The sequence below is a fragment of the Cherax quadricarinatus genome, chromosome 84 (assembly GCF_038502225.1).
Source record: "Cherax quadricarinatus isolate ZL_2023a chromosome 84, ASM3850222v1, whole genome shotgun sequence".
Classification (NCBI taxonomy): Eukaryota; Metazoa; Arthropoda; class Malacostraca; order Decapoda; family Parastacidae; genus Cherax; species Cherax quadricarinatus.
In genome coordinates this window covers 8,760,270-8,774,481 of record NC_091375.1, presented here as the reverse complement: position 1 = coordinate 8,774,481, position 14,212 = coordinate 8,760,270, and the positions used below count along the sequence as shown (strand labels likewise).

Here is a 14,212-nt window from a genome sequence, read left to right as displayed (position 1 = left end):
GCCAATTTAACACAAAGTTCAAAATATTCCAATTTCAAAATAGGGTCCAGAATAAACAATGTAGGCATTCCTGGCACTAAACTAACGTTTCCTCTGTTCATTAGTTATGTTTTGAGGCTTTACAAATAAATTCCATTTTGATTTTTTATTCACATGATGAATTTTTATTCACACCAAAAAATAGAAGATTTACTGTTATGCAATACTGTAATAATTGTATAAATATCATCACCATATTTGTGAATGTATATTAGACCCACCAGCTGACGTGTATTAGACGTGTGAGGTCGTTTGTTTACTCTTGAATATCGGCAAAAATTTAACATTTCCGCTACTTTGAGCTCAGTTTCAAGCCATTTCCAGTGCTAAAACCAATCAAAATCATCTCTATTTCTGTAATATGTCTTCCATTCTATCAAATGAGACCAAGAAATCGCAAATACAACTATAAAAAACATACGAAAAAACACTGCAAAGTTGCTGTTTTAATCGAAAAATCATGATTTAAGTTTTTTTCTCTCATTATACACAGTGTGCTGCAGGATCTGTTTTATGTGGTGCACACATACCACATAGATGTATTCTCTCATATCTAGGCCCAAATGTACCACTCACAGTTTATCAGAGTGAGCTGAGCTCATGGCGTAGATCTACGGTTTGGACCCTGAACGTAAAGCCGTAGATCTACGGGACGGACCCTGAAAGGGTTAAAGAAGGGGTTTGAAATATTTGCTGTTTGGAGTGTCATCTAAACTGTCGTATCTGGGCACCTCTGCAAAAACAGTGATTATGTGTGAATGATGGTGAAAGTGTTTCTTTCTTTGGTCACCCTGCCTTGGTGGGAGACTGCCACCATGTTAAAAAAAAAAAAAAATTACAGCAAAGAAAATAAATAGCCCTTGGTTAACAAATAGCATCATCAGATCCATTGACAAAATCATTAATATTTAAACCAGTTCAGACTGGGCTTAACCCTTTCAGGGTCGCCAGGCCCTCTCCGAGACTTGTTCTCAGGGTCGCAAAATTTAAAAAAAAAAAAAAAAAAAAAAATCTTACGAAAAAATAGAGAATCATTTCTCGATCATAGTGACACCAAAAGTATGAAATTTGATGGAAAACTTATGGAATTATGCTCTCGCAAAGTTAGCGGTCTCGACGATGTTTACGCGTCGGAGATTTTGCCCACTTTGAGCCCTATTTTTGGCCAATTCCAGTGTACTAGTCGACAAAAGTCATACCTATTTCGCTAGAACTCCATTTTTCTATCATTGAGTACAAGAAACCACCCATTTACTGATTTCAACTATCCAATAAAGTGGTCAGAATTTAGCAATTTTGCCAATTTCACACAAATTTCAAAAGATGCCAATTTCTGAATAGGGTCCAGAATAAACAAGAAAGACATTCCTGGCACTAAAATAATATTTCCTCTGTTCATTAGTCATGTTCCCACGCCCCTCTTACATTCTTTTGCTTTCCACTTTGAATTTTTATTCTCACAAAAAAATTGAAGATTTACTGTTATGCAGACTACTGCATTAGTGTAGAAATGGTATAAATAATATCAGCGCACTTGTGAAAGAATATTAGAATCACCAGTTGACATGTATTGGATGAATAGCATGATTTGTTTACTTTTGAACTTTGGTAAAAATCGAACATTTCTGCTACTTTGAGCTCAATTTTAAGGTACTTTTCATTGTAAAATCAGTCAAAATCATCTCAATTTCTGTAATATGTCTTCCCTTCTATAAAATGAGACCAGGAAAACTAGAATACAACAATAAATACCATACGAAAATACAGTGCAAAGTCGCTGTTTTAATCCAAAAACACAGTCAAAGTTTTTTTTCTCATTATGCACTGTGTGCTGCAGGATTTCTTTTATACTTCGCACACTGACCACACATTGCCCTAATACACAACATCTCCACTGCCTTCAGCTCTCTCCTCCCATGCATCATGCCCATTCTCTCACACATCTCCCTTTTTGCCTCCATGGATAATGTCTGTTGTTTTCCCAGATGCCTCAATGCACCACCCACCTTATTCTTCCTTATCAATTCAATGGTTCACCTCATCTTTTATATACCATCACAGATTTGAGAATTTTGATCCCAAGTACTTTTTTACAAATGGAGTTCAAGAATATGTTAAATTCATTGAAAATAAAATTAGTTATGACAAATTCAATAAAGTAGTACATGATAAACAATATTTTTCATAGCTAGGGATCAAATTAAAAATAAACATTGGTACTGGTACTCACTTAAAGTTATTCTTCCTTTTCCTTCTTTCTTATGCTTTTTATAATCTTTTTTACGCTCCTTATCCTTCTTCTTTTTCTTCTCCATATGTGAGGTTTCTCTATTTCTTGCTACAGGAATAGGCTGAATAGTTTTGGCTGTCAGAATCTGGCGTTGCCAATCCGTTGTCTTTAACATAGCATCAAATCTTTCTGACAGTGAAACATCTGAAAAACATTAGTTATATTACACATTTAATATACAAATTAAGGCACTTTACACAACAATCAAGATAATAACAGATCAAGATGTTATCTTAATAAATGCTTCTGCAACAAGTGTCTTTTCTTCACTACTGTGAGCAGTATGCTATTTACCTTCAACATACTACATAAACTTTCAACAAATTTATCAAATTTATTTCTTTTAAAATCCTATACCAAAATACAGTGAAGTATTTACTTAGCATTACCATGTAACATTCCTATTACATTTTTGTTTCCATCAGATCCATTACATAGACTACAGTACTGTATACAAGTTTTGGACTTCAATATTCTGGACATGCTATTAAGAGAATGTTAATGATCATATTTGTCACACAGGTTTCACATACTAGAGCATTATTGTTAAACATACTAGAGAGCTTTTAGAGTTATTTCTGAATGTTGCTAAAAATCAATATTAACATACAAATGCTTGTGGCTATGACTGAAAAATCATTAGTTTTTCTTAATAAAGATTACTTGAAATTTATGAAAACAATTTAAAAAATGTAGTAGAGCACTTACCAACAGGTTGTGAGAGCACTGGATGATAAGTGGGGTCAACGCGTGCATGACGCTCACTTGCTGGTTGTGTGTGGGGATCTGGTGGGGCTGCAGGGGGGACCAAGCCTTGAAGACGTGTGCATAGCACACATGTAAGAGGCGGAACACACTTGCACTGCACAGCAGGAATACGTCCTCCCCCGCCCCCTCGTCTAAGTCCGGCACAGAGACCAGCTCCTGCCCTCACTAGACGTCGTCTTCTAATAGTTCGAAGACCTTGGGTACGAGCTGACACAAAAGATCCATCAGATACACTGCCACTAGCACCATCCTCAACTCTGCTATGGTACCCATTTACAGCAGTACGAGTAGTGGGGGCAGCCAGGCACGTAAGGGCAGGATCGTGGACATCTAAATGAGCAGGATCACGTAAAGTCATCCCTCTCCAACGACTTCCCTCTTCTAACTGTACTGCGCCTTTTGCGTTACGCACATGCCTGGGAGAGACATCCAACATATAGTTCAATCGCATTAGGGCGATTCTGGCCTCCAATCCCAGTATACCTATAAAAAACAAAAACAAACTTTTTTCCCACCTCTCCCTCTCGTCCAGCACTGCAGAACCTTCCTATATTTATCACATATTATAAATAATAAAACTGTAATTACTCACTTGTAAATAACAATTTCTATTTATAGAAGAGCTACTATCAGTGTCATGTTCTCAGTAATAATTCTGTCTTTCAATTTCTCTAAGCTTCAATAGTTTTAACACACTGTCTCTTGCTAGCATTACATTTCAGCTATCTACCACTGAGAGAAACTGTTTTCTAGACAATTTCCTGACCACTGTTTTCTTAGTCTTAAATTGTTGCCCTATTAGATTGAGAGATCCTCCTTTTTATTTTTTTTACAACTACATGTATATATGTTTTATCTTAAAATATATATGGTTATCTAATTTGCCCTTTTTCTCCTGTCTAGTAATAAGGGAATTTCAATTATCATTAGTCTGTCATTCTAATTTACATACCCATCACTAGGGGATCCATTTTGTAAGCCTTAATCTTCTATTTTACCTTTATGCTATGTTTTTTTAGCAATTAATCCTATTAAGCAAATATCTTTCTTAAAATGGCCAAGACTGTTGCTAAATTGGTTGTGACATGATAATGTAACACTGAATTTATACTGTTTATATTGCACTTCCTCAGTCTTCTTGAAAGATCCCAGTTTTATCCCAGTCTTATCTTTATGTATTCTTGCCCTTTTTTCATTAATGTTATAAATACAGTACTTTAATTAAATTTAGTTATTTGACCCTAAAGTAAATAGAATGGGCTGACACTGGCTTAAGCATAAAAAAAAACAAAAATGTAACATTTACTGTACAGTATACATGTTTTGAACTGTAGCAGTGGTGCACCTATGGAAAGATAATGATGGAGTAAGTGATGGTGAAAATTTCTTTTTTTGGGTTACCCTATCTCAGTGGTAGACGGCCAGTGTGTTAAAAACAAAAGAAGTATATCTACTGTATATGAGTATAGATAGAGGTTAAGATATTTTTTTTTGTTTTTACAAAAGAGAAGGGGGGATGACTTACTAATAGGTAATATTTCTTGATGGCACCAATCTATAAAATGTCATCTCTATACTCTAGTGAGATGTAATATAATGGCACTACAGTCAGCCCACTGGCCATGCTAGGAAGGTCCTGCCTACAATCACACATTCCTTTCATTTACAATTGTCAAACTAATGTTTTAATTCCTATATTAGCACTGTAGTAGGCCTACTGGCCTGTGCTAAGCAGGTTCATCTCTCACCTAACTCTAACCACTTCTCTGGCTGTCCAAACTTTGCAGTTTGTTTTAATTATCTGCAACTCTATTGCCAAACTAATATTTTTCTATGCTTTTCAAATCTGAGTTTATCTACTTTGAATCTACTCTATTGAGTTCTTTTTTGGGGTCACCTTAAGATAATTTTGAATGTCACTGTCCACATGGCTCAGTCCCAGACCAGGCCTCCTGGTTGATGGCCTGATCAACCAGAATGTTGGTGCTAGCCACACAGCCTCAAGTAATCACCAAAGCCCAGTTGATCAGGCACCAACATGAGGAACTTATCATGTTCCTTCTTGAAAAACAGCTAGAAGTAATTTGGCAATTCCCCCCTGTGTATTGCAAGTACTTTAATTCTATACTCACTATAGAGTAAACTCCTCCATGCCAGGACAAAGCTTGTTAAAATACTAAATGCTGAGGTGGCCAGTTGTTGCAGCACCGTTTATGTGACCACAATTTAAGGGACATATGATGGATATTAGTTAGCTTCTGCTGCTTCATCCCTATGAAATGTAACTTGATGCTCCTGTTATACAATCCTAAAAATATGTCTGACAAATATATGAGTGGGAATGATTGAAAGAGAGTAGGGCCTGTGACACACCAATGACCTGTTTTGAGGGTTCTATCTTAGTACCCCAAACTTGAACCAGGCTTCCTTATTGCCTAGTCAACCAGGCTGCTTGTGCTAGTGGCCCACAGGTCCTCATAGCCCAGATGATTAGGAATTTGCAGGAGATAGTGCTCTAGTTTCTTTTTAAAAACTTCTTCCTTCATTTCAGCAATATTTCTGATTTCTGATGACCATGGAAGTTGACAGTGTTCTCCAATTGTACTTATGGCCTCCCTAGGTTTATTGTACACTCTCTCATATCTGCCACTCCAATCAGTATTGGTATGATGCAGACTGGTGACCAGGCCCTCAAGTATCTTCCAAGTAAATATTATCAGTCTCTCTTCATTCTACAGAAAAACATCATAGTACTTGAAGTTCCCAGTAGATTAGAAGTATTGATTCTATGCAAGAAGCAAGCCTCCTCTGAACATTTTACAGACAACAGTAGAACTGACCAGACTAGTAAATATCCCTGACCTTGTTTTCACAAACAATGAGGACCTAGTACAGAACAAAATGGTGTCAAAACAACTAATTCAGACCTCAACCTAATCGAATTTCAAACCTCCATACACACTGGTCTTCAGCAGCAAAGTAAACTAGCCATGAGGGGTGTATTCAGCAAATACAATTTAAACAATAAAATCATGGACTGGGAGCATATAAATCATTGACTTTGGTGAAATGTGCTGGTAAGAAAATATGGTTGACATGGCAAGAAAAATATAAAACACTGAGTTCAAACAGCATGCATCATACAAGGCCCAGGAGAGGCAGAGGAAAAAAAAAAAAAAAACACATCTGGTCTTGGGCCATTGTCTTAAAGGAGAGGGAACCTAAACTGATGACACAGAAATAAGTGAAATACTAAAGTTACAATGTGACTGTTCAGGGAGCCATTAATCAGTCTTAGCCCTTAAACGGTCCAAAGAGATTGACGTTCAAATTCGTAGTGCTACAAAAGTAGATCTACTTTTTTTTACATATTTTCAAATATAACAAAAAAAAATGTAGATAAAAGTTTTTTTACATGTTTTCAAATGTAAAACAAAAAAGATCTACATTTTCTTTACATACTTTCAGATGTTGAAAAAAAGTATATATACGTTTGGACCATTTAAGGGTTAATATTAACAACCAAAATTAGTTTTTCATGGACGAGACTCAGAACTCTGCTGACATCTCCATTATTTCTGATGTAAGCTAATCCCACCTGACACTGAAAAAGCTAATGACTGCATGCCCCTGCACTTTGCTCCAGGCTCTGACTCAGGGTACTCCATGTTCATCTAGAACTGCAAGACACCACTACCTCATCATGGCTCGAATATTCTATGAGGGGCCTGGACACAGAAAACATCCCATAGTCATTATAAACCACTGACATTTCACTCCACAAAAGTGGCACTAAAACAATCACAAAAAACTATGAACTAAGTGCTGATGTCCCTCATAATTAAAATCTTTGAGTCTTCAGAAGCAAGATTGCTAATCAACAGGAATCTCAACAACTGCACAACCCAGAGCAGCGTGAGTTTAGAAAAGGTCACTCCTGCCTCTCACAATTGCTTGACCATTACATGGTTTTAAATGCAGTGGAAGACAAGCAAACAGCCGATGTAGTTTACACTGAGTGTGCAAAAGTCTCTGACAAATGTGATCAGGGTGTAAGAGCCCACAAAATGTATTCAAAAGGAGTAACTGGAAAAATGGGCAGATGAATATTAAATTTTCTGGTGAATAGAATCCTAAGTGCAATAGTGAACAGACTGAAATCAAGAGGCTGCCATAGTGAAAAGCTCTGTTCCTTAACCCTTTATCTCCTAAGATGACCATATGGTTATTATAATTAAATCCGTTTTCTTTTCAGGCTGGCAACAAAACTTTTATGAGAAACAAGCTTAACAGGTTCCAATGAGTGTGTGACTCCTCCCTATCTCTGGCCAGGTAGTGAAATCAGTTTCTGAGCTACAGTTACTGAGTGCAGACACCCTTCTCTACGAGTATCTCTGTTTTGGTGGTGGCAAGAATGGCAAGTGCAAAAAGGTGAGCCATGAATATGATTGTCCTTCATAAATTCCATCATATTGTGACACAGAATAGGGCTATATACGTATTATTTATTGCAAAAGTTTCATGTAAAAATTTTAATTTTAAATAGTACCTATTCAGGTTTACATTTCTGGTAACAGTATCGTTACCTTAGGAGTATGTCTGTACAGTTACTGACATTCACATGTCTATGTGGCTTCAGTATTTTTTGACAATTGTTACTTTTTTTTTAGGCAAAAAAACACTGAAACCTTAGACCTTCTAATGAGCTGGAGGAAGCTGAAGATCTCTACATTGAGCCCCCAGATGTGAGCAACCTGACTGATTTTGATTGTTTCTGGTTACAATTCATTGCCCAGCAAATCTATGTATTGGTCGCATGACCCTGATGTATACAACCAAGCTATAAGCAATGAAATGCATCGAGACAGATTTAATTCCATCAAGAAATGCTTTCATTTCAATGCAACTCACAACCTAGACACAAGTGATAAGTACACTAAACTGCATCCTCTGATCACACACCTCCAAAAGATGCTTAAGAAACACTTCATCCCTTCACAAAATATGTATTTCACATAATGAGGCAATGGTGAAATATTTTGGTAAGCATGGCTGTAAGCAGTAAATTCGTAACAAACCTATTTGTTTTGGCTGCAAAATATGCTGTTAAAACACCCCTTCTGGTTATCTGCAAGCTTTTGACCCATACCAAGGAAAGACTCACGAAGGGAATGAAAACATGGAGAGTGAACTTGGCAAACCTGCATCTACTGTTATACATATCACTGAAGAATACAGTGAGAAAGCAAAAGTCTAGGTGAGAACTGCAAATCTGTAGTGCATACAGAGTGTTGCAAATGTGATGTAGGATTATGTATTCCATGCTTTGCTTCAAACCACAAGATGAAATAAATGCAGCCAATAAAGCCAATGAAGTACTGTTAAAAGGAAATCTCTTGAAATTTTTGTATCCACAGTCTCCTTATGTAACCATACAGTCACCATCTATAACTCAAGTTTCAAAAACAAAACAAAAAAATCTTTTTTTTAGGACACTATTTACATTCAAAGTGATGAGATTAATATGATTTCATAAAAAAAATTTTTTTTTTTTTCTTGGAGGTAATGGGTTAAGGCACAGTACTGACATGTTCTTTTTCTCATGTCTGACAGAAACAAAGGCATAAATCACAGTACTTTATCATCCTCTGCAGAGAATGCTAGAACCAGTATAAAAGTCGCATTGACTGAGGACACCTCACACCTCCAAGTTTATATAAACACAGTCTTCATGTGGATAAGTTTAAACTACTCCAATATTGAAAGATTTAGGAAATGGAGACTGGAACAGAGTACAAAAATCAAATCACTCAACAGAGCATAAGACAAATGTGAGAGACCTTAGAGTGATTATGTCAGAAGATCTTGCCTTCAAGAATCACACCAGTATCACTATCACAGATGGTAGCAGGCCTCTCTGTTTCCTGTTATTTCACGCAACTGTGTTTAAAAGCACTGGGATTATTTAGGCAATTTTCACTAGTTTCTGATTGTACACTACTGATATTTTACTTCAGTCTCTTTAGGTAGTTTCTATTTTATGATTTCACATCTTAAGAGAATTATATTTTAGATCATTTTTCTTGTAGCACTACACTGGCACCTCACATCTTTGAAAATTTGTTATGCATACAGAACAAGTCCCCTGTGGCTTGTTCTGCATTAAGATCGCTTGCTTGTGACTGTATTGCCTTTGGTAATTATAAGCTCACACCGTTATATGTGGGAGACTCCTATACAAGACTTCTCTATTTATATTGGTTAAATGTCTAGTTGATAGTTTCAGATACCTAGCGGTGTGAAGAATTAGACACGCGCAACATCTGTGTATTTTTATTTGTAGACGTTTTGTCATTCAGTAGCTTTGTTAATACAAGGTCATAATGTGAAGAAAGTAGAACTATATACAAAAGATGAAGTAATCAATCTTTCTGCTTTGGAGTTGGTGAAGAGCACAGTGGTCCTGAAGAATCTGAAGTACAGACAGGTAGGTATTAGGTTTGTCAGGAAACATGACAAGTGTTTCCTGATGCCGGTCTTAGTCATGTTATGACAGGCAGCTTTTAGTCGTGTGAACGAGGCCTTCTGCTGGCGTACCGGTCCACCCCTTTAAAAATTATGGATATGATTATAACCAATTATTTTGTCAGGAAGACTGGCGCTTATGTACTAGCTATAGGTCTACGGGTGACCATGGTGGGAGAGTGTTGGTAGGGGTGTGAGATAGTGTCATGTAGGGTCCATTATTTATTAATTATTTTAGGGCACCTACTGTATCTTCTGTTGTGATCCTGCTTTTACTAGAAATTATTTCTTTCTTTAAATATAGTATCAAACCTTACTTGAGGCAAGTGTCCCAGGTTTGAGTCGTGATATTACAATGGTGGAGGGTGTGTGGCAGGGTCGGCCAGGGATGTTACGATGGTGGAGGGTGTGTGGCAGGGTCGGCCAGGGATGTTACGATGGTGGAGGGTGTGTGGCAGGGTCGGCCAGAGATGTTACGATGGTGGAGGGTGTGTGGCAGGGTCGGCCAGGGATGTTACGATGGTGGAGGGTGTGTGGCAGGGTCGGCCAGAGATGTTACGATGGTGGAGGGTGTGTGGCAGGGTCGGCCAGGGATGTTACGATGGTGGAGGGTGTGTGGCAGGGTCGGCCTGGGATGTTACGATGGTGGAGGGTGTGTGGCAGGGTCGGCCAGAGATGTTACGATGGTGGAGGGTGTGTGGCAGGGTCGGCCAGAGATGTTACGATGGTGGAGGGTGTGTGGCAGGGTCGGCCAGAGATGTTACGATGGTGGAGGGTGTGTGGCAGGGTCGGCCAGAGATGTTACGATGGTGGAGGGTGTGTGGCAGGGTCGGCCAGAGATGTTACGATGGTGGAGGGTGTGTGGCAGGGTCGGCCAGAGATGTTACGATGGTGGAGGGTGTGTGGCAGGGTCGGCCAGAGATGTTACGATGGTGGAGGGTGTGTGGCAGGGTCGGCCAGAGATGTTACGATGGTGGAGGGTGTGTGGCAGGGTCGGCCAGAGATGTTACGATGGTGGAGGGTGTGTGGCAGGGTCGGCCAGAGATGTTACGATGGTGGAGGGTGTGTGGCAGGGTCGGCCAGAGATGTTACGATGGTGGAGGGTGTGTGGCAGGGTCGGCCAGAGATGTTATGAGGGTGGAGGGTGTGTGGCAGGGTCGGCCAGAGATGTTACGATGGAGGGTGTGTGGCAGGGTCGGCCAGAGATGTTACGATGGTGGGTGTGTGGCAGGGTCGGCCAGGGATGTTACGATGGTGGGGGGTGTGTGGCAGGGTCGGCCAGAGATGTTACGATGGTGGAGGGTGTGTGGCAGGGTCGGCCAGGGATGTTACGATGGTGGAGGGTGTGTGGCAGGGTCGGCCTGGGATGTTACGATGGTGGAGGGTGTGTGGCAGGGTCGGCCAAAGATGTTACGATGGTGGAGGGTGTGTGGCAGGGTCGGCCAGAGATGTTACGATGGTGGAAGGTGTGTGGCAGGGTCGGCCAGAGATGTTACGATGGTGGAGGGTGTGTGGCAGGGTCGGCCAGAGATGTTACGATGGTGGAGGGTGTGTGGCAGGGTCGGCCAGAGATGTTACGATGGTGGAGTGTGTGTGGCAGGGTCGGCCAGAGATGTTACGATGGTGGAGGGTGTGTGGCAGGGTCGGCCAGAGATGTTACGATGGTGGAGGGTGTGTGGCAGGGTCGGCCAGAGATGTTACGATGGTGGAGGGTGTGTGGCAGGGTCGGCCAGAGATGTTACGATGGTGGAGGGTGTGTGGCAGGGTCGGCCAGAGATGTTACGATGGTGGAGGGTGTGTGGCAGGGTCGGCCAGAGATGTTACGATGGTGGAGGGTGTGTGGCAGGGTCGGCCAGAGATGTTACGATGGTGGAGGGTGTGTGGCAGGGTCGGCCAGAGATGTTACGATGGTGGAGGGTGTGTGGCAGGGTCGGCCAGAGATGTTACGATGGTGGAGGGTGTGTGGCAGGGTCGGCCAGAGATGTTACGATGGTGGAGGGTGTGTGGCAGGGTCGGCCAGAGATGTTACGAAGGTGGAGGGTGTGTGGCAGGGTCGGCCAGAGATGTTACGAAGGTGGAGGGTGTGTGGCAGGGTCGGCCAGAGATGTTACGATGGAGGGTGTGTGGCAGGGTCGGCCAGAGATGTTACGATGGTGGGTGTGTGGCAGGGTCGGCCAGGGATGTTACGATGGTGGGGGGTGTGTGGCAGGGTCGGCCAGAGATGTTACGATGGTGGAGGGTGTGTGGCAGGGTCGGCCAGGGATGTTACGATGGTGGAGGGTGTGTGGCAGGGTCGGCCTGGGATGTTACGATGGTGGAGGGTGTGTGGCAGGGTCGGCCAGAGATGTTACGATGGTGGAAGGTGTGTGGCAGGGTCGGCCAGAGATGTTACGATGGTGGAGGGTGTGTGGCAGGGTCGGCCAGAGATGTTACGATGGTGGAGGGTGTGTGGCAGGGTCGGCCAGAGATGTTACGATGGTGGAGTGTGTGTGGCAGGGTCGGCCAGAGATGTTACGATGGTGGAGGGTGTGTGGCAGGGTCGGCCAGAGATGTTACGATGGTGGAGGGTGTGTGGCAGGGTCGGCCAGAGATGTTACGATGGTGGAGGGTGTGTGGCAGGGTCGGCCAGAGATGTTACGATGGTGGAGGGTGTGTGGCAGGGTCGGCCAGAGATGTTACGATGGTGGAGGGTGTGTGGCAGGGTCGGCCAGGGATGTTACGATGGTGGAGGGTGTGGCAGGGTCGACCAAAGATGTTACGATGGTGGAGGGTGTGTGGCAGGGTCGGCCAAGGATGTTACGATGGTGGAGGGTGTGTGGCAGGGTCGGCCAGGGATGTTACGATGGTGGAGGGTGTGTGGCAGGGTCGGCCAGAGATGTTACGATGGTGGAGGGTGTGTGGCAGGGTCGGCCAGGGATGTTACGATGGTGGAGGGCGTTGAGGCAGGATCGGCCTGCGATGTTACGATGGTGGAGGGTTTGTGGCAGGGTCGGCCAGAGATGTTACATAAGAACATAAGAACGATGGAACACTGCAGAAGGCCTACTGGCCCATGCGAGGCAGGTCCAAGTCTCCTACCGGCTTAAGCCAATGCACCCAACCTAGTCAGGTCAGTTCACATTGACTTAAGGGAGGAACACGGCAACCGACCTGGTAGCTCAAGCTATCAGGTCCAACTCACACCCACCCACATCCACTCATGTATTTATCCAACCTATTTTTAAAGCTACACAACGTTCTGGCCTCTATATCGGTACTTGGGAGTTTGTTCCACTCATCCACAACTCTATTACCAAACCAGTACTTTCCTATATCCTTCCTGAATCTGAATTTTTCCAACTTAAAACCATTGCTGCGAGTCCTGTCTAGGCTAGATATTTTCAGCACACTATTTACGATGGTGGAGGGTGTGTGGCAGGGTCGGCCAAAGATGTTACGATGGTGGAGGGTGTGGGGCAGGGTCGGCCTGGGATGTTACGATGGTGGATGGTGTGGGACAAGGTCGGCCAGGGATATTACGATGGTGGAGGGTGTGTGGCAGGGTCGGCCTGGGATGTTACGATGGTGGAGGGTGTGCGGCAGCGTCGGCCTGGGATGTTACGATGGTGGAGGGTGTGTGGCAGGGTCGGCCTGGGATGTTACGATGGTGGATGGTGTGGGGCAGGGTCGGCCTGGGATGTTACGATGGTGGAGGGTGTGCGGCAGCGTCGGCCTGGGATGTTACGATGGTGGAGGGTGTGTGGCAGGGTCGGCCTGGGATGTTACGATGGTGGATGGTGTGGGACAAGGTCGGCCAGGGATATTACGATGGTGGAGGGTGTGTGGCAAGGTCGGCCTGGGATATTACGATGGTGGAGGATGTGCGGCAGGGTCGGCCTGGATGTTACGATGGTGGAGGGTGTGTGGCAAGGTCGGGCTGGGATGTTACAATGATGGGTATGTGGCAGGGTCGGCCTGGGATATTACGATGGTGGAGGGCGTGCAGCAGGGTCGGCCTGGGATATTACGATGGTGGAGGATGTGCGGCAGGGTCGGCCTGGGATGTTACGATGGTGGAGGGTGTGCGGCAGGGTCGGCCTGGGAGGGGGGAGGGGCAGTAAGGGTAGCAGGCCTCTCTGTTTCCTGTTATTTCACGAAATTGTGTTTAAAAGCACAAATGTGATACCTATTTTCAAAGCAGGTGACAGGTCCTTAGCTTCGAACTATAGACCAATAAGCCTAACCTCCATAGTGGGAAAATTTATGGAATCAATAATTGCCGAGGCAGTTCGTAGCCACCTTGAAAAGTATAAATTAATCAACGAATCTCAGCATGGTTTTACAAGAGGCGTTCCTGCCTTACGAATTTATTAATTTGAGGAGGTAGATCATGGTAATGAATATGATATTGTGTATATGGACTTCAGTAAGGCTTTTGACAGGGTCCCACATCAGAGACTACTGAGGAAAATTAAGGCACATGGAATAGGAGAAATTTTTTCCTGGATAGAGGCATGGTTGACAAATAGGCAGCAGAGAGTTTGCATAAATGGGGAGAAATCAGAGTGGGGAAGCGTCACGAGCGGTGTTCCACAAGGGTCAGTGTTGGGC

At 42.9% G+C, this 14,212-nt stretch overlaps 1 protein-coding gene across 1 annotated transcript in view; it reads right to left on the bottom strand.

The window, feature by feature from the left end:
* The window catches only part of nsl1 (non-specific lethal 1), a 326,238-nt gene that overhangs the window by 75,750 nt on the left and 236,276 nt on the right, over positions 1–14,212 (bottom strand). Inside the window, exons 4-5 of the mRNA XM_053799428.2 lie at positions 3,038–3,513; positions 2,270–2,473 (exon numbers count right to left, since the gene is read on the bottom strand). Coding sequence (XP_053655403.2) covers positions 2,270–2,473; positions 3,038–3,513 — 680 coding nt within the window. The remainder of the gene's footprint in view (positions 1–2,269; positions 2,474–3,037; positions 3,514–14,212) is intronic.